This window comes from Acanthochromis polyacanthus, chromosome 9, assembly GCF_021347895.1.
Source record: "Acanthochromis polyacanthus isolate Apoly-LR-REF ecotype Palm Island chromosome 9, KAUST_Apoly_ChrSc, whole genome shotgun sequence".
NCBI lineage: Eukaryota > Metazoa > Chordata > Actinopteri > Pomacentridae > Acanthochromis > Acanthochromis polyacanthus.
The window spans coordinates 29,055,380-29,076,457 of NC_067121.1; the positions used below are offsets into that span (position 1 = coordinate 29,055,380).

General features: G+C 41.4%; 1 protein-coding gene across 2 annotated transcripts; it reads right to left on the reverse strand.

The window, feature by feature from the left end:
- Window positions 1–2,363: 2,363 nt before the first annotated feature.
- LOC110950711 (homer protein homolog 3-like) lies at window positions 2,364–21,027 on the reverse strand. Of its 2 annotated transcripts, none has more exons than XM_022193458.2 (10): window positions 20,461–21,027; window positions 20,252–20,300; window positions 16,274–16,430; window positions 13,435–13,566; window positions 13,193–13,297; window positions 11,951–12,063; window positions 8,386–8,542; window positions 4,294–4,401; window positions 4,080–4,160; window positions 2,364–3,964 (listed from the first exon to the last, which is right to left on the reverse strand). In XM_022193458.2, the coding sequence occupies exons 2-10, from the start codon at window positions 20,272–20,274 to the stop codon at window positions 3,779–3,781; spliced, it is 1,062 nt and encodes a 353-aa protein (XP_022049150.1). In that variant the 5' UTR covers window positions 20,275–20,300; window positions 20,461–21,027; the 3' UTR covers window positions 2,364–3,778. The 2 variants fall into 2 exon arrangements, with proteins under 2 accessions (XP_022049150.1, XP_022049148.1); XM_022193456.2 differs by having other exon boundaries at window positions 11,951–12,084.
- Between the last annotated feature and the right edge of the window lie 51 nt (window positions 21,028–21,078).

The window sequence follows — 21,078 nt, forward strand, 5'->3', positions numbered from 1 at the left end:
AATGTTGCTACATTCGAGTTATTTATTATTGCTTTGAATTATTATACCACCGTATTGCCTTGTTTATAAAACCACGACGTCAGACCAGTTCCGTTAATAAAATTACAACATGTCAGTACCTGTGTTTTACACAACAGTTTCATTCCATATATGCAGATGTGCTAGCGGGGCAGGTGAAGACTGGATCAAATTGTTCTCGACCTAAAACATAGACCGAGTTCATCTGGTTCCTGCTTTGCCAAACTTCTGGTGAAGAATAAGTAAGTAAGGAGTGGCGGATCTTTCGTGGAGGCACGGGGTAGCAGTTCCCCCCTCGGGATCCGATTGACCACCTCGTGTGCCCCATAGATATGTATCTATGGTGTGCCCCCTCAAAATCCCCGTTGAAAATTTACATTACTGATAAGCCGATTTCCGACGCTCCTGAACGCAACTTCGTTGTCCGACTGCACCTGAATGCACCAATGACGTTAGTTTGATCTTTTGATTGTATTTCGATGGGATTTGAAGAAGCTTTGAAAACGTTTCCTGATGCCGGACAAGACGAGCAGCTTTTTACCTTTGCGGTAAGAAGACTCATAGGGTTGCCAGCTCCCTGAAAAATAAATAAGGGACACCTCGCTGGCAGGGCTGGCCGACTCGATTGCCTTTACCCCTCCCGGCATGGTGAAAAAATTTTTTTTCCCTTTTTTTTGTGCGTGAAACGATTTTTAACCTTTTTTAAGTCAAACCTGAGTTTAATTAGATGCATGTTTTTGAGTGATACAAATGCATGGAAAACAAATTATTATTCAACAATTCATTTTTCGGTGCAAAAATAACAACCCATTCACACCTGGTGACTAGGGCACTTAACAAACCCTACTGAAGATGCTGAGGTTCTCTTTGGGAGTGACCAGGATGGATAGGATCAGAAATGAGTACATCAGAGGGACAGCACATGTTAGAGGCTTTGGAGATAAAGTCAGAGAGGCCAGACTGACATGGTTCAGCCATGTCCAGAGGAGAGAGAGTGAATATATTGGTAGAAGGATGCTGAGTTCACCACTGCCAGGCAGGAGGCCTAGCCCTAGAGGAAGACCAAAGAGGAGGTTTATGGATGTGGTTAAAGAGGACATGAAGGTAGTTGGTGTGAGAGAAGAGGATGCAGAAGACAGGGTTAGATGGAGGCAATTGATTCGCTGTGGCGACCCCTGAAGGGAAAAGCTGAAAGGAAAAGAAGAAGACTGTGTGAGAGAATGACCTAATGACTGCCATAATGAGGTTATGTTATCTACAATTTACCTCCTGCTACAAGAGTGTACTGATGGTTTAAGAAAAACACTAAAACAGAATTTGATTTTGGTGTTTTAGTTGGAAAAAAATATGAAATGAAGCTTTTTTTGCAGCTTTTATTTAATCGCACAGGGCAGTTCTCTCTCTGGGAACAAAGTGGCTGCTTCTTTTGCTTCCTGGGAGGGTATGAATGAAACTACTGTCAATGAAAAATAAAATGAAATAAAACTACACATTGCCTTTAAAGTGCAACCTCTTAGCTTTCAGAAACCGTTGGATTTTTTCCGATAGCATAAACGGTGATATAATTACAGTATTCCAAAGTGTGCTTACCCAAACACTGATGACAGACTAGGACGTAAAGGGTAAAAAGAAATCATTCTTATTTTTTACATACCATATCTGCCTCTAGGCTGTATTGGCTGAACGAGATTGTGTTGGTTCGTTCCACTCAGGTGGATTTACATGAACTCTGCTTTATAAGATATATCTATTGCTAATTAGTACCCAAAAAAAGTTTCTACTCACCGTTTCCAGTCATTTTTTAATAATTAGCGTTTTTGTGACGGTCTTTTTTTTTACTGTGGCGTAGTGATAATTACACGGGCGGACTGGGATTTGCAGTGCGTGCAGCGGTTTTTGGTCACGTGGACCAATAGGAGCCGAGTCTCGTTGCCCTGGTTTCAGATCAAAACAACATGGCGTCTACTGTATCTAGACGAAAAGAAATGAAAGACAAGGAAACCGCCTTCAAAAGTTACTAAAAAAGGATCGAAACGATGCTATATGTATCTCACAGATGTCCAGGGCGAAGACGTGCAGGAATTTACACGGAAACGGTGGGAAACTTACAGAACATGTGTCGTGCCAAAGTAGTTATCCCCGGTAGAAATTGTATCCCCTGCCACAGGAGCGCGCATGCATTCGGACTCACTGTGTCACTCACAGTGGGACACTCACTGAAACCAAATGGATTACTACTATCAAAGAAATAATTCATTAATATGGATTAGAGTTAGTTGAATTTTCGCTGGGATTAGTAAAGTATCTATCTATCTATGGTCCAAGAAAAGAAAAACACAAAAACATTCTTTGGTGTGACCGTATTCTTTGCTTTTATTTCCAAACCACCATGACAACAGCTCAGACACTCTGAGCTGTCATGACTGTCCACAACCATCCTTAAAACAGAACAGTAAGGCTTGAAGAATAAAATCATACAAACATAGCGCTGCAGACCGTTTTAGACAATACAGTCTATGATAGAAAGACTCTGTGAAGTAGGCATTCTGTATTGATTAAATGAAGTCATTATTCAAACAGTACGGCCACACACTCAAGGCATATTGTCCACAGCTAAAGGTAATGTGCTTGAACGTGACAGAAGGCAGAAAATGTCTCTTAAATTTCCTCGAATGCATCACACCAATCAGAGCGACGAGTTTATCAAGATGTGGACCTATTATTAATAAGTTAGCAGTTTGTTAAGAGATTATTTTTCAGACTGAGTCAATCCTTAAATAACCTGTAAGACTAAATGATGCATTTTATTTTCCTATGGTAACTTCATAACTATAGCATAATGGTTTATATCATTAGGAAAACCCTTATTTATTCTAATTTTGATTGCTTAATATACCCTGTCTATCAACGTGTGCCTAAGAATTACTGTAACTTAGAATTAAAGACTTCTTACCAGCCTAGATGAAGATGCAAGAATAGACAAGCGACTGAAAGACCTTCTTATTCACTCTACTCTCAACACTTGATCTTTGGTGTCAGTATTCAGACCTACTGTTTATGTTCACATGTTCTTGAATTATGCTGTTAGTTTACGGTTTCTGTTGCAAAACTGCAGCTAAAATCTGCCCCTTCACATTACACAACATTATAGCTGCTACATTATGAATCAGTAACTACAAGACCTTAAGTTTATCTCTGCACAAATTAAACTTGTGTTAATTCTGTGATAATTATGTTGTATGCAGGCTCCTAAATAGGCAAAATCTTTACAAGTAATTTCATCTTGTGCATTTTTTTCATATTCACATCGACACCGTTCCTTTTCCTAAGTACGCATTTTCTTGTAAAGATGAAAAAACAAGGCCTCTTATCGTTCACACTGCATTGCCGTTTTGTGTACAAAAGTCATACTTAAGAAAGAAAAAAACACAAGCACCAGTTCTTATTATTGAATGTCTAGCATTGTTAAGCACTTACCTTAAAGTTGGTTTATTGCATTGAACGTTACCCTTGAAAGCAACACGAAGCGTTACATTAGATTGGACAAGCGCTGCCATGTTTATGCTGCTGCACCTACAGGATGCTGTCGTACACAGTCACGGCTGCAACACAGACATGGAGTCACCTTCCTGCGGCCGTCGTGGTTCTTGTGCTTGAGGACGACAGGGACCAGCTCCATCTTGTTCTGTTCGCTGCTCGCCGCCGTGGCCGTGGTCTTCTGCTCCGTTCCTCTCAGGGGTTGCCTTTTTCTTCTCCTTTCTTATTTGTCAATAAGTTTAACAAGGCTCTGGCGGAGGTCATTAAGGTCAAAGATCTTGATGTCCAGAATCTCTATGGCCCTCTGGATCTCAGAATCCATGCGATCCCGCTCCTCCAGAGAGTTACTCAGATTCTGCTCCGTGTTCTGGATGCGACGCTCCAAATCTGAATTTCGCATCTCCATCTCCTGGAGTGAACAGAAGAGAAAAGGCAAAAGAAAGCTTGTTACTGTCGGTATGAAAAGTGTCTGTCCTGATACCTAATTAGAGGAAACCAAGTCACTGCTATAATGTCACTCCCACCCGTAGTCTGTGCATGGCCTCGTCCCTGTCGTGCTCCATTTCGTGGTATTCTGCTTTCTTACTTTGCAAAATGTGGATTTCCTGGAAAGGAAGGAAAGACTCCCATCAGAGGGATGATTTTAACGTGATGCATCATGATTTCCTTGTATGCTGCAGCTGAGTCTGTCATCATCACCTGAGATGACCACATATCTAAAAGAAAACATCATACAACCTCATCTTTGGCCTTCAGCAGGGCCTCCAGCTCCTCCAGGGACTGAGTCAGCTCATCCTTCAGCAGGTCACTGGGCCCATGGCCTCCGTGGGCCTCCAGTTCAACCACCTTGCAAAACACACATAATAAAATCAGTTTTTGGTAAACGGGACAGAACTTTACACGAAGATGGGTTGCATTTGTTACAGACATATCCATCTGTTCCAGCTCTTTTTCTGCTCCACACACAGCAAAGAGCAAACCAGAGTGGGCTTTAATTCAAGTCCATCAAAATTTAACTTCAGCACACAATGCTTTAATTCCAACTATCTTCTCTTCTAAGGGTGCTGTCCAGCTAGACACAACTGGATGAAGGCAAGTTAGCAAGAAACATTTAATTTTGAATCTCACATTGGTCGGCACCTTAGCGTATGCACAGTAACCATCCTTACGAAAGCAAAAGGCAGTGCAGCTTATTTGAAACAAAGACTTTGATTTGCTTAAATATGTTTACACAAGTAGCAAACTTCCATCAACATTCTGGCAGAGAAGTTTGAAGTTTGTTTTGTTTACTGGACGTGTTAACCTTCTAGTAATATTCTGGTTACAAGTTTGCCTTTTGTGGCAAACATTTTCAGTTATTTTATGTTGGCAATAGACAGTACCTCTGACAGGAATGATATTATTCATAGTTTTTCAGAGAACTTGCTTCATAACATCTTCAGATTGATTTTCTTGATGCTTTTGTTCTCTGTGTGACTATGCTGGTTTCCTCTGCATGCTCCGGCTTCCTCCCACTGTCCGAAGACATGATGGTTTAAACGGTGATTCTAAATTGTGAATTTGAGCATGAATAATTCTCTGTCTCTTTGCATTAGCCCTGTGATGAACAGGCGGCCTGTCCAGGGTGTACATCACCTCTCGTCTAGATAGGGTGCTGCCCTGCTGTGACCTCTGAAGGGTAAAGATGCCATTTCTAATTGATGGATGGATTACGAATGAAGAGAAGAACAGACTTATTGCAAACAGTAATCATTCTAGTAAACCTGATGCAAAAACAAAAAATAAAAATCAAATATATTCCAACAAATTTAGCCAGAATTCCTCTGCAAGTTCACCACAAACCTAATTTGCATATAAAATCATTGCTGCAAACTTGCCAAAGGTTAACTATCACTATCACCACTATAAGGATGAGAAGCACACGTTTCCATACCATATAAAAATGAAGGCTTGTAAGTGGTGTGCACAATATTATTATATTGATATTAACGGATTTCTGAGGCCGACTTTGGCACAGCGGAGCTTTGTACTAAATGCTGCCATCAACAATGCTACCACGGTGATTTTCAGTAATCAGTTGTATAATGTTCATCATGTTCATCAACTTCATTTAGTGCAAGAACATTTGCTTATTATCACTCAGGATTGTTTTGCACATATTTCATCACTACCCAAAAAAAAAAAAGATTTTTCACCTGATGATTGCACGAGATGAGAAACCAGCAGATCACCAAAGTTATAATCCACCCTAAAGTCAATATGAATGTTTGAATCAAATTTCATGACAATTCATTAGTTGGTAAAGTACTTTAACCTCTGCAAACTACAAATGTGAACCCATGGTGGCTCTTGAGGAAAGTCAGGGGCTTTACATTCATTACAATCCATTCTTTTAGCATCAGAAGCATCTCGACCAATCCATCCAATAGATGTAGAGATATTTCAGTCTGGACCAAAGTGGGGCACAGACTGACCAGTGAACCAGCAAGTACGCTCTAGTGAAGCTAAAATTCTTGTGCAAAACATTAATAGCAAAAATGAAAAATACCGGATATTATTCTTGAAACCTTCTTAGTGATCTTACATAAAATGGAAAACACATCACATTAACAGGCGTCTTTATAGATCAAGACTGCTCAACCCTTAATAGCTGTCCCAACAAAAACAGCTGAACACTTGACAGGATTCATTTTGTCAGGGAAAGTTGTCAATCTCACTCGCTTTCAATTAAATCTGCTGATGACTCATAACTTTTCTAGTAACTATAAGTTGCTACTTCGTGCCACGTCAACGCTGTCAGGAATAAAATCCAGCCTGCATTATCATTTGGGCGCCATGAATCAGAAAAAATAAAACAGAAGGACACCTCTAAAAAGGCCCCCCTGTACTGAGCAACAGGCTGAATTATTTTAAACCGTGTATGGTTGAGATGAGAAGGAGTGGTAGAAAGACAGGGAAAAAAAGAGAAACGAGTAGATGCCAGCTCCCTCTGGTGATTTTTCATTTTTTCCTAACTGGGCCATTGAAAGTAGGATATTGCTGTCCTACAAACCCGTCTTCCTCTCACACCACCCCGGAGACATGAACTATTTTCAGCCACCTGGTCCCCTTGCTCAGACATGGGGAACTAGCTCGGTCCAAAGGAGACGCGGTTCTTCTCCCTTGTATGAATTAATTTGTTGATGTCGACCGAAATAGTGAAAATGGTTGGAATACCAGAGGAGTGCTGGAGAGGCAAAGAGTGGTGATCGATACTGTAAGACCAGCCTTTAATGGAAAAGGATCAAGGTATTAAAGCGTTGAATCAGAGTGCTTTCTAATTGTCTGCCTGAGGCGAGGTTGGTCTCAGAGGAATTGGCTACCAGCAAATGTGAAAATACTTTTTATTGATGAGAGGGGACAGAGAGGGCAGAAGCATCTGTATTCTCTGCAACAAAAGTAATTCATGTGTGAAACTCTCCAGAGACTTGCAGTGTTTAGACCCAACTCCCTTGTGGAAAAGTAGCATCGCCACGTGCACAGTGAACCTGTTAGAGCAGCACAGAAAACACCTTGATTAAAGCTTCAGAGGGGAAACGCCTGCAGCACAAGTCATGTTGAAGAATAATGAAGTGTTTTACCTGTCTGACTTCTTTTTCGAAACTTTCAAACCAGTGAGATTTAATGTCTAAAAAGCACAGCCTAACATAGTGACAGGTCCCGTCCCATCGGCTTCACCTTGTTCCTGTTTGTGCAAAGCTTTACTTCAGCAACAGTCTGACTGTACATTCCTGCTGCAGAGCTTCAGAACTGATAATCAGGTGTGAGCTTCTACCCTGCAGGACACAACAGATCTATACATAGAGGCCAAAGGACTTCTGAAGTCACAAGAGAAAACAGCTACTTTCCAGTGTCTGACTCGTAATGCAGAAAAGCTCCTTTGGCCCAGTTTAAGTTTTCACTAACCAGAAGGGTTCCACGTCTGATCGGCTGCAAACTGTTTCCAAAGTCACCTCAGCTGCCAGAATCATCGTGATAGTGCATCAGTATTCCATGAAATAGACAGAATTGAGGTCATGTACCAGCTAAACCTTCTAGTCTCTGAATTGTTCATCGTTTTGATGGTTGCAGGAGATCTTACCCAGCATGCATTGTGTAAGAGGCTGGATCTGGACTTAAGGGAACCTTAGACTTCACTTTTGTCTTTGGACCACTGGAAGAAACCCGGAGCACCTGAAGGATTTGTGTCTATGAAATTATTTTAGATTATTTAGAACTGATTAATCTAAAGCAAATCTATTAAGATGTTTATTCAGTTGGTTTGGGCATCTGAAACTCAGTTACCTAGGGAAGATGATGTCCTCCAACATCTTATTTTGTTTTCAACCCAAAGATCTTCAGTTTGGTATTATAGAAGGAGTAAAGAAATAAAGTAAAGAAAGCAGCTGGACTTCTCTTTTAAAAAAACTATGCAAAAAAAGTAACTGATTATCAAAATAACTTACATTTAATTTATTACATTGGTCATTAAAGCCCTACTGCTTCCATCTGGACACACCTATTGAAGATCTTGCGTGTGGTCAGCTGTGAAAATGCTGCTTTTTATTCTGCTGTTTCTCTTTATTACACCATTGGTCGCACATTTACAAGATTACTGACATGAAGCTGTAATGTGAACTCACTACATGCTTAACTGGTGTGTGGTGAGCACTGCAGTAATGGACATTCTTGTTTGATTTTGAAATGTTACTGATGGCTTTGTTTATCCTGATGCGCTCAGGATAAACAAAGTTAAGCAGACCACCGTCAAACTGTCTTCTGAGTGTCAGTGTTAAAGCACGAGAAGCTCACCTGCTCTCTGAGTCTTTCAGTCTCCTCCTGATATGCCGCCAGCTGTTTCTTCCACTGCTCTACGTTAGCATTAGCCTCATGCAAAGCTGCCACCAACTTGGAGTTGCTGTCCTGCAGAGTGAAGAGTTCAGCTTCCAGGTTCATCTCACAAATCGACCTGAAAGACACAAATACCAGAGATACATTTACAGACTATATGATACTGTGCAGATGCTGTAAGCCTTATGATTGTATAACTTACATGGAATATCATTAGTGTACTTTTTTTTATAATTCCATGATAACTAGCCAAGCTTCAGCTGATGAAGATATGCAATGTGAATGTAAGCTCCAAAACTAACTCTGCTTGGACTTTCAGGAACATTATTTTTAACAGCTGTTGTTTTGGTCAGGGGGTGGCCATGGTTCTGCTGGGAGAGCTTGTCCGCTACGTGAACAGGTTTTGGCGGTTCAATCCCAAACTCCAACTGTACATGTACAAGTTGCAAGAGTTTTCAGCAGTCACGCCGCAATTCCTCCATGAATTGCACATTCAGGGGATTTCATGGCGATTCAGTGGTTTGCTTTGTCGCCTCACGGCAAGAGGGTTCAGAGGTCAATCTCTGTTCCTGAGTGGGTTGTTTCCATGATTCTTTCAAAGTTTAAAGATATGTGTGGAAAGTTAACTGGTCATTCCAAACTGGCTGTAAGTGTGTAAACGTGCAAGGTTGTAAATCTCCTCGCCCTGTGATGAACTGCACTCAGCCACTCGGCCAGTGTCAGTTATGATAGACTGATGATCCTCTGCAGGATACAGCAGCAGGTATAGCTAATGGACTTATTAGTGTGACAGTTGGACTTAAACTGACACAAAATGTAATCAGAGTACTAGAGACTGAAATGATGGTTTGAAATGAAGTCTGTCTGATCACGATCTCTTACCCAAATAGATGAAACAATACTTTTCAGATAAACTTCATGATGTGGAAAACTGAGCCATTTTGTGTAATCTTTGTGTAAAAACACAAACATATGTACTGTAGGTCTGTACCTTAGCAGAAACTGCAGTGCTTAATTCCACTGTTTATCATTTCTTTACTCACAGAGATGTAACAAATATGGGTAAACAAACTTACATTGTCTCTGCTATAAAACCTAACTTTCTGAGCCACACAGTTGCCTTAAAGGACTCGTTCTTGAACATGAGAGACCATCTGAGTTCACTGTCATAACTGAGTCTTACATAAAGCCTTGCAATATGAGGATGAATACTATAGCTGGCTGTGTAGTAACAGCCAGCTGTCCTGCTGCCAGCTCTTTGGAACATGATGAAACACTGATGGCCTGGTTAACACAATCACCAACCCACTACAAATGTGTTAAGGAGGCTGCATGAAGGACTGCAGCCTGCAGCGGCACACCTACAGTCCAGGATGAAGGTCATTTCACAGATCTTATACAGATAGACTCATTAAAATCCCCAGAAAGCAGTGCAGAACACTAAACTGTGTGTCTAAATGAACGTGGGCTACTTTTTAAAAAAGGAACCAGGATCACTGACATGTCCTCAACTAAGGTGAACCATCAGACTCAAGACATTTGTTAGCATTAGAAGACTGCAGATCACTGCCACAAATGTGACAAAAAAGCCATTAAATTTGGTCTTCTTTTATATTTTTCAGTGTATTTTTTTCAGCTTTGTTCTATTATAATGCTAATATCCCCACTGACCTTAGCTTAAATCCTGTGAGCATGAAGCGCCAACATCTGTGTGACCTATAACTGCATCTCATTTGCGACTGTGTATGCAGTGCATTAGTCCCAGTTTATCCAACATTTACTGTATACACTGAATGCAATTACATCCCACTTGTAAAGAGAACATATGAGATGATTAAATTTTAGCCGATTTTTACTCAGCCTGTGGACAGAATTGCTCAGATTCTCTTTTCATCTTTGATCCTTTGTTGTCATGCTGTCCCTCTACATCTGGAAGGCGTAAGGTCGTCCCTGGCAACAGTTTACCATGGTAACCATTCAAGAGAAGCTTTCTGGTGTAATAATTGGACTGTAGCATATAAAAGCATTGCGGGTGCCTCAAAGGACTGAGTGGAGGGACATATGCAAGCCTTGTTTGATGTTAATATGAGTCAGCCTTACAACAGTGGCCCTTGAGTTCCAACAAATCTTAACAAATCCAGTGACATCAGGCTGTAATTAGGCCAAGAAATGAAAACCCTGGTCTTACTCAGAAAGTTAAACCTGTTCAAGTGCAACCAGAAGTATCATCTGCTGGATTATGTTTCTAATGAAGTTACAAAGATGAAATTCCAGCTGACTGATCACAGCTACTATAACAATATTGTCTCAAAAATCATTTACTGTTTAAGGAATGATGGCGTCCAATCACATCCAGTCTCAGTGTGATTTCTAGTTATATTTTGGACAAAATAGTTTTAAACAATTACGCTGAAGCATCATTCATCGACTCGTCCATTGGGGACATAGCAGAATGAAATGCAACAAGTGTGAACTTGGTCAGCATTTAGGGGAGTACACTTCTTTTTTTTCCCAACCTGAGAAATAACATATCAAACGGAGAATTTTACAAGCGCTGGTAGGTACTCCGATCATTTTTTAAACCTATGGACTTACCCATTTGTTAGCTGATCCCCTATTTCATGTCCTCATGCTAAGCTAAGCTAACCAGCTTTTGACTGTGACTTCTTTTTCAACATACACACATAAGAATGGAATTAATCTTTTCATCTAACCTTTGAGAAAAAAGCAGATAAGTTTATTTGCCAAATTGTGAAACAAATTGCTTTAAATCTGCAGTGTAGAGCTTTTGTCTCCCCCTTTAGGTAGTGAAAGTAACTGCACAAAAACTCTGTTGACACATGATGTGACGAATGCGTCACCGTCTTTTTTTAGACTGTAATCCTCCTCTGAACGCAGAGTTTCTTTTTTATCTGGAGCATCAGAAACTTTTCAGGGAGTCTTCCTCATTTTTTTCCCCTGCATTGCTAGTTGCTGTACTCTCCTCTGTCTCCACGGCTACAGTTGTTCAGTTTTTCCATATCACAAACCAGTCATTCCTGGGTCACGTAAAACAGACACAGGAATGTCGCTATATGCAAAAGTCCTGAATTCCAGATTTAATATTACAATGTAAAAAATTCCATTCATTTGACTATTTTTTCTAAAAAAGCCCCAATTATTGAAATTTTACCAGTGTCTTCAGTTGTCATAGTATCACTACTCTAGGTCATGCAATAACAACTGAACCATCTCCATGACAACTGATCCATTGAGGACAGCCACAGACAGTTTCTATAGTCAGTGAGGAACCTTGAAGCTGAATCCAGCGCAGAGTTTCTCATCGTTACAAATCAGGTTTAAATTGTGAGCGGCAGAGGTGAATAGAGAGAAGTTTTGGCTTTACAATGAAACATCAAACACCAAACTGAAACCAGATTCTGAACAACTACGCACAACAAGCATTTCACAAAGGTGCTCCCATCACAGAATGCGACTGAGAAGAAAGTGAGACTGAATTCTGTTGATGTGTGTGAATAACTGTTACCCTTCAGAAAGCATCTTCTTAATGCGCTCCTTCTCAGAAGACAAGGTGATGTCGGCGCTCTGGCTGCGGAACAGTTTGTCCTCCGGTCCATTCACACACATCACTGGTGGAGACTGGAGTTCATCCGAGAGGTCCTGAGAAACACATCAGTAAATGGACTTTCCAGATAGCACACACAGCATTATAACAAAGCAGAATCTCAACAATAAGCTGATTATTCAAACAGGAGAGAGGCTTCGTCTTTGAAGGAAACTATTTTAAGACAACCTCTATTCACGTCAAAGTCCAAAACAGATAGTTGCAAGTGCTCAGCGTTTAAATTAAAAACACAGAAACCATGCAAAGCTATGGAGATCGTCTTAGACAAGCAGAATAAACTACGTCCTCTTTGCCATCTCAGGATATATATTCTGTAATACATGAACAGTTTTGGTGTCTGTCTTTGGTTTTGTTTGCAGGCGTAAATCTACTATCTCCACACATATTGTACTTTTAAGTTTCTTCCAAAGGCAGTTTTGTACTTCAACCAACAAAAGACTCACCTGTGAGAACTACAGAGGATCCACGAGGCAGTAAAACAAAGAAACAAGTCATACAATATGCAACTACCTCTTCAAAATATCACAATCACACTTAGCAGACTGATCAGTTATGCAGAGCTGTGCCACTTCGCACTTAATTGACGCTGTAGGCAATTTATCTGGAGCTTTGGTTTTCAAATGTGTTCGTTAGATCAATAAAGACGTGGAATGAGGGACAAAACTTGGAATCTGTTCAGCTGTAGAATTAAAAGGGAAATGGACATGTTCCTCGTGATCGAGCAGATGTAACTGACGGCTGATTGTTCTCTATTGATCAAAAAGCTCTGACCCGACTGCATTTTCATCGTTACTTGTGTCTCAGTCGGAAGCTTCTGGGTAGAAAATGTGAACGTGGAGTACTGCTGAGCAGCACAGGATAATTTTACCATCGTCCTAGTTTTCCTCACTTTCACTTCCCTCCGAGACAAGTGACCCAGCTCGTATTTCTATTGCTTTTCTTTCCTCCCTCTCCATCCCTCCTTTGATTCAATCACAGCGGACATATCTAATAGCTGTAAGTGATACAGGTGCACTTATCTCCTCCATGCAAAAAAAACAACAAAAAAAAACATGCAGACGTGGAGAAAGCTTTACATTTCCTCCCTGCAAACGTTTGCTCTCATTTCACGGTCACGTTGTTTTCTGAAAGGGCAGAACTCACCTGAGGAGCGGCGATGGTGAGCGCAGTGTTGGCCAGTTCTTTGTCCTGTGACTTTTCTCGTGCCAGACGAGCCGCATCTTTCACCTCCTTAAACTTCTCTGCAAACTTTTCAAAAGAGGACACGTCAGAAACTATTTCACACGACGGAAAATAAACAATGCGGCACAGCTGATATTTAGGAAACTGACAGCGGGTTTTACTTGAACGGTGTTTTGGTCTCACTTGACTTTGGTTCAGTTTACCTGATGCAGCTGCTGCTCCGTGGCAAAACCCAGTCCGTAGACGGTGTTGGCCCTGCTGTCAGCCCACTGCCCAAACTTCTGGGACGTCTTGGTAAACGTCATGCTGGGTGTAACGGTGCAGTTGATAATCGCCTGCATGTGCAGAGACACCAAAAGTGGCGTTCAGGTGCAGGTGAAGAAAGCAGCAGACACATAATTCTAGACAAAACTAAATATTTGAACCAGTATTAGTGGAGGTATTTCTCATCAGGTCATCCCTACTATGTTTTCTCCACACACTATACCAATATGCCATCTTCTATAAATACTGCAAGCTTTTATCAATGCACTTAAATCTAAGGCAAGAGAGGCACAGACTAAAGTCCAAAGGCAAAGAAATGTAAAAACTACAACTGTACTTCACTCACTCATATTTTCAGTTTTATTTCTAGTTTAGGTTTACTTAGTTGAATCACCAAAAATGTTTTTAATGTAATTTTTAAGCAGTGTTTAGCCACAACCTTATAACCACCAACAGGCAAAGTATGCAACACTGATCACGTTGTTACAATGCAGACTAACGCTCTGGATGATACACACAAACCCCCTAAAATATTGTCCCACACCAAGCACACTGGGCTGCACATTGGTGTAGTGGGTAGCACTTTTGCCTTGCAGCAAGAAGATCCCTGGATCCCTGGTTCAAAGCCCGGCTTGGGCCTGGGATCTTTCTGCATGGAGTTTGCATGTTCTCCCTGCGCATGCGTGGGTTTTCTCCAGGTACTCCGGCTTCCTCCCACAGTCCAAACATATGCTGAGGTTAATTGATTACTCTACATTGTCCGTAGGTGTGAATGAGAATGTGATTGTTTGTCTGTATATGTAGCCCTGCGACAGACTGACGACCTGTCCAGGGTGTCCCCTGCCTTCACCCAAGTCAGCTGGGATAGACTCCAGCACCCCCGCGACCCTAGTGAGGATAAAGCGGTGTATAGAGGATGGATAGACCAAGCACACCCTCTTCTGAACAACATGCCCCGCCACACTGCAAAAACTGCTCAGGAAGGATTCAAGGAACACAACAAAGAGCCCAAAGTGTTGGTGGGGTCTCCAAACTCCATAGATCCCAAACTGATGAAACATAAACTGGACAACAAGCTGATCCATGGAAGCTTTACACCTCAACCTAAAGAACCCAGAACAAGGATTCACTGCCAGACGCCACAGGACACTCATAACGGTCCAAGGCCTTTTTTTTTCCAACATGAGGGGAACCTACACAGTGGTAGGCAGGTGGATTTAATGTTGGTGATTTTTTGTGAGAACATTCACATTTCTAGCTCTAGTAGCAGCATGACAGTGAACCATCCAGTCCAGAATGAACACCAACTACTGAATGGGTGGTCTTGAAATTAAGTTGACACTCATGGTCCCCACTCACTTTAGTGAGCAGCTGATCCCCCTGAAGACCTATAACACTGATATTTATGGGATTTAGTGACATGTCTCTATGAATATTAGATGAACTGTCATTACATTTGGCTCAGACGTTACCTCTAGCACCATCATTAGGTCATCATTTTTCTTTGTCCAACACAACTACTTATAGAACTGATGGAGTTTGTATCAGACTCAGCTCTACTTCACATTTACCATCACTAAACAGCAGCATTTACATTGTCACTGTGACCATGTAACCATGCTGCTGTTAGCATGTAGCTCTAAGAACAGCCTCACAGAGCCATAAGCCTGGTAACAGACTCTCTGGAGAATGCAGCAATCATTGTTCTATTAGTCATCTTGTGTCACTGTTGAACAAAGTCCTTACATAACCCCTGTCAACAATGAAATACCTTCATCTTTCACAATTTTGCTGAAAAAGCTCTGCTTATCAGTGCTTTAGCATTATCTCTCCACTGAGATTCTTGGCAAATTAGGTGTTTTCAAGCTCCCCTGAGATGCGTTTGTTCTTTAGAAAAAGCCTGTTTTGGACACGATCCAAAACCTGTGATGATCACAAACTCTTATTGTTGAGAGGAAATTCAGAGCAGAGGCAAATTAAAGTGAGAGAAAGACAGCGGATGCACAGTCACAGCACATCCACCAGGTTCATCACCTCATTCTCAGGGAGGTGGCTGAAGCTGCCTCTTCCCCACCTTTAGCACATGAAAAGAAAAATATTAGAGCAGACCTATTTATAAACCTTTTTACGTCATCTCCAGTGTTACAATAATGGAACTGATTTAAAATCCCAGAATTGCAGGGCAATGACAGCTTAGGAAGAAGCGTTCTCCTACTTCTTTTCCCTCCAACAAATGATTACATGAACTCCGTGGTCTGCGTTTCTGCGCTGATATGTTTGACATAACATGTTGGACGGCGGCAGCAGCAGTAAAGATTACTGTGGAGCCAGACGCCAGTCCTGGCAGGATCGGGCTGCTGAACGACCAACTGCCTCACCGCACTGCCTTCTGGGAGGCGGGAATGTGGGTCACACCAGAGGTGCTAAGAAGAGATCAGATATAGACCCCCACCCCCCCTCCAGCGTTGGTTGTGACCTCTTCCTCGTAATCTAAATCCACAGGCCTGTAAGAAAAGATGCTCTGGCTGCTGCTGTGCTTTACTTTACTGCCTATTTCATAACCTCGCAGACCTTCTGGTAGAAGCATGATGAAGAAAATGAGTTTGAAGCTGCTCTTTATCTGACTTTGTTCGCTCTGTGGCATTGCTATGATATACTCCATTAATGCTGAGGCCAAAAGCTTCACTGCAACCAAAAAGAAAATCCCACATGTATATTTTACTTCTGGGTTTTGTAGATTATGAAATTTTGTTGTTCTGTCATTTTCCTCGCACTCACCTTGGTCCCACCCACGCTAATGATGCGATAGACGTTGCGATTGGCGTCGTAGAAGAAGGACACTGTGACGGCATGTTTACTGGCAGGTATCCAGTTCCTCTTGGTGTTGGGGTCGATCTGGAAAACATGAGCCCGGGCGCTGAAGATCGGCTGCTCCCTGGAAGAGGAAACACAAGGATAATGTGAGATAATGTTTCTTTACAAAGGAAATGTAAAAGTGGAGGCAACAGAAGAGATCTTCCAGCAAAAAAAAAAAAAAAAATCAGATTTTTAAATGTTTTTTTTTTCAGCCATTCATTTATATTCCACTCAGAGAACCAATTACTTCAATTTACATTATTGTTTCGCTTCATAGATCTCATTTTAAAATTCAATTTAGACATTGTTAGTTGTGGAATTCATTGAATATAACCCTAACATTCTCTTTTTTAGGCTACAGAATTCATATCTTATCTTTAACTTTATGGTGTTGTGTTTGTGATGACAGCACATATTTACTTAGGTGTCTATTTTTGAGTTTTGTTTGGTTCTTGCTTTGCTTTTTTCATATTTGATGAGCTACAAAGCCAATTTTTCCCTATTTTCTCTCCCACATTGTAATTATTTTCATTTTTATTGTATATAATTTGCATTTTTAATGAATAAATTAAACTAAAAAAATTAAATCTGTGTGAAATTGAGTGAAATGACTATGTTTCTTGAGAACAGGAGGTTTAAAATCTTAAAAACAAGACATAAAGCTTTAAGCTTCAACTAAAATGTATTTTTTTTCTCACATGTGATATGAGCATCTCCCACTAAACCCACCATCCTGCTCTAAAATCCTCTCTGTTTCTCTTAAAAAGGAAATCCTTCATTATATTCAGAATGGGACATCTCCGCCTGCAATCCAGCGACAGATGTGGAATCATCCTTTGGCTTTCTCCCACACTTTCTCCTGCGTCATTCACCAGCAGTACAGGGTAAAGCTGGCGGAGGATGTTGACTAGAACTCTCTGAACCCTCTCCCGAGTCGCTCACCCGCCACGCTCTGATCTGCTCCTGGCAGAATTCGCAGAGATGTATCCTGGATACGAGGTAAATATATCAAAGCAACAAAGTCGCTGGTGCTCGGAGGTGGTTCAGCCACTGCCATGTGGTATGAATAACAACACTGCTGAAGGTCTCTTTAACTCCCTCTTCCTCCTCAGCCGGAGTTAAAGTAAGTTTGGTGGCTGAATTCACAGCCTCTTCTTTCTGTCGTTAAATTCTAGCAGACAGATCATAAACCCAACAGCTTTTTTTCTTTTATTTTGGTAACGTTGATGGTAAATAAAGAATGAAATGCTCCTGATCATCACTCTGATTTTTGCTGTCTGGCTCCATCGCTGCCTGAAGGAGATGCCAAGTTGAAGCATGAAATGGTAAAAACCAGGACATTGTTTCTTCAAGGCAGTATTGTAAATTGCTGAGGCTTTCCCCAGGAGAGCTGTATTCTTTTGGCCAGTCATCATGCATTTATATCTGACCCCAATATTGACACACAAATCCAACAATGGTGTGTTTCCCACTTAGATCACCATTAAATTACATAACAAGGAGAAACTGAGGCAAAATTGGAGACCACACTCGCATATTTTGGGACTGTCCAAAAACTGAAACTACTGTGGGAGGGGATTCAGGCAGAAATAAGATCCAGTTTAAGTGTTGATTTGCCACTTGAGCCATTGTTCTATATAATCGGTTCTACTCCAGAGGAAGCAGTGGATAAAAAAAGCATATCTATGACATATCCTACTACCGGCGGTGGTAAAGAAAATGATAACTCAGTCCCACTGCCTCTAACCCACAACCAATGGAGAGAGAGATTAAAGAAAGTCTATTTAATGGAAAAAAAATAACAGCAAAACTCCACTTCTGGGCTCATGTTACTGCCAATGTGTAATTTAATTTGATTAACATATTTAACAGGCTTGGGGAGATGTTCTTGTTTGAATTACAAGTGGAGATGTAATTATACTTGTGTCTGGAATGTACATTTTAACATCTTTCATGACCCCTCGCTGCTCTCTGATTTATCTTTAAACCTGTTTCTCGTCTTTATGTGGGTTTAGACGATGCCATGAGCTGTCGTGTTGCTGAATCTTATGGTTTTTTTGTGTTTATCATGCGTTCTTGTTCGTCCACTTTTGAGCTGCAAAATAATATGCATAAAAAACACATAATAAACTGACTAAAGATGTCGATATGAACTGTAGTGTTTCAATGACATTCCAGTCTGATAATAACGCCTGCTATAACTCTCCTTCTCATCTCCCAGCAATCCTCCTGGTGTCAGTGGATTTGCTGCTCTGCCACCTGACTGGGAGACGACGCTGGATGAGGGACGTCTTTTCCACGCTGGGACTGTGCTCTGGCTTTCTAGTAATGTGATTCAGCTGTCATATTAGTAGACAATCTGATATAAAACTGTACTCTGCTTTGCAAGTGGGAGTGTCTGATTCAAGTCAAAAATAAAATAAAAAAGAATAACTGGTTCATTTTTTTGTTCTATAACTCTGCTGTTTGATTTAGCTCAAGACAGTGTTTTTATATTCACTCTTCTGTCTATCTAAATCCCAAATATATTCAGTTTGCTGCCATACAGGATAGCCAAGAAAATGAAAGTAGCTCATAATCTGGTAAAAGAGATGGAAATGATCAACTAGTTACCTGCTTAATTGTCCAAATTTTCATGTATAAGGATGCCTCGTTGCCTTGGAGGTCTCAAACAAAAAGGTCAGAGCAAAGTGAAAAAAGGAGATGCATATCAAAGCGTCCAGAAGGACAGTGAACAAAAAGGCGGGGTGAAGGTCCCAAACTCAATTACTATGTTGACCCATCACTGTTCTGCTCTGACCTTGCCTGAGGCGATGAATATCTGGCATCTAGCGGCATCCAACTTGAGCGACACGGACCGCTTTGCAAACACGATGAGGCGCGAATCAAACAGACAAACAAAGGACCGGCTGGCTGCAGGTGTGTGTGTCAACATTTACCGTTTCCTGTATGTGAAAACTGTCACTGAAACACACTCTGGTGGTGTGAAAGCGTGCGTGTGCTCATGTTACTCGACCTTCATCCTCAGCAGATGGATGCGGCCTACTTAATGGGGGTCTCTAAGCATAATAATGAAGCTTTGTGGTGATCAGGATGGACACGTCTAATTCCAGACGCACAATCTGCTCTTTTTGATCTGATCTGTCTGAATCACACCTCGTATTGGCAGACTTTGTACATTAGAAAGATCGATCACTACCTAAATGTAATGAATTTGCTGTTATTTCATCCATTCATTGTCACTTGACAAGTTTTATTGGTGCCAAAAGAAAGAAAATGGCTCTTTGTGACTACGTTTTTGAAGTTTAAAGTAGATCAATACAGCAATATCTGACTGTAGCAGCAACAACAGACAGTTCACAGCTGTCCTACTACAATTTAACCAAATATACAGCAAAATAAAATAAAAAAACAGATGGTTATAGTGTATCCTTGGTTATTAAACACATATTTAACAAATCAGACAAAAGTTGGTACATTAATGTGACAGAATGCCTCACAAACACAATCATTACTAGGAATTATGCTTCAAATAATCTAAAGTCTCTGGGGCCATGCAAAGAAAAAAAACAAACCAAAAATTAGATTGTCTTAATTTAACACAATCACTAAGTCTCAAAAGATCCTGCAGCATCAGTGCTAGTGCCAAGAAGATGCTCCAGATGTGCTGCACACCAACAACATCAGCTGCTGGATTTCAATCTGTCTCACAGCTACAACTGAAAACTATTACTGATTTTTTTTTTTTTTTAACTTTCTGCTGTACCGAAAGCAGGATCTTAAGGTAATTAATGCAGAGTGTTTGGCATCCCAAGGTCACAAATACAAGAAGTCTAAATGTCATCTGTGAGGAAAGAAAAGGGGCAAGGACAGGCTAAGTCAGGTTCAAAATGTTCTTACCTTTCTCTGTGGTGAGGAAACATCTTAGAAGGTCACTGAGACTTCTCTTCTACAGAAAAATAGAGAAAGTGGTGATTGTTAAAGCAGAACATATATTAATAAACACAATAAATAATTCATATAAGAGTTTGCTCTGGTAATTGCAACACAATCTTTGCTCTCACTTTTCATTCTAAGCCTAATTTTAGTAGGAATGGAGTCCCACTTACCCCATGTCGGTGTGAAACCTTGTTGAGTCTGTTATCTAACAATATTTCCGCGCTGCTGCCCCAGTCCGTCTCCTCTTTCCTTCACTCTGAGCTTCCAGATGCCTGATTTCTGCTTTATTCTCCAGGGGAGGGTAGAGAAGGTTTCACTGCAAGGCGCTCCTTTCAGCTCCTGCTGCAGCCCCGCAGACTCTCAGCTTCTGTCCTGCGCCGAGCACCGACCGCTCAGCTCTGCGGAGCCCCGACGCTCAGAGCCCGGAGGAGGCACCGCCGCTGACCCCGATGACTGAAGTGACCGCGGGCCGCTCCGAGTCCATCTTTGTCCGGCCACGAGAGGAAAATGAAGCGAGTTGTTTCCGAGTTGTCTTCTAACCCGCTACTGCTCGGACCTCTCCGTTCCCCCTCTCTCCGGGCTTCAGCTCCTCATCCAGCCGGCGGATCACATGCAACAGCCGGCAGTAGAGTACCACCTGCTGGCTCTGCGGGCTCCAGCTGCAAGAGGCGGCGGATCTGTGTCAACCTGCCTGCAGCCAATGAGCCTGCATGTGTGCATGCTGCAACCTTATAGGTCTGCTTAAGGGTGCCACTTTAAAGTCTTTAATGAATTACTGCCCCCAAAGG

What these genes read in the sequence shown, in the direction of transcription:
- LOC110950711 (XM_022193456.2), bottom strand. Translation starts at nt 20,274, where the DNA reads ATGTTTCCTCACCACAGAGAAAG. An exon ending in CTGAAAGACTCAGAGAGCAG is followed by an intron (nt 4,402 to 8,385) that starts GTGAGCTTCTCG and finishes GTGTTTTGCAAG; the next exon opens with GTGGTTGAACTGGAGGCCCA. An exon ending in TGCTGAAGGCCAAAGATGAG is followed by an intron (nt 4,161 to 4,293) that starts GTTGTATGATGT and finishes CTTCCTTTCCAG; the next exon opens with GAAATCCACATTTTGCAAAG.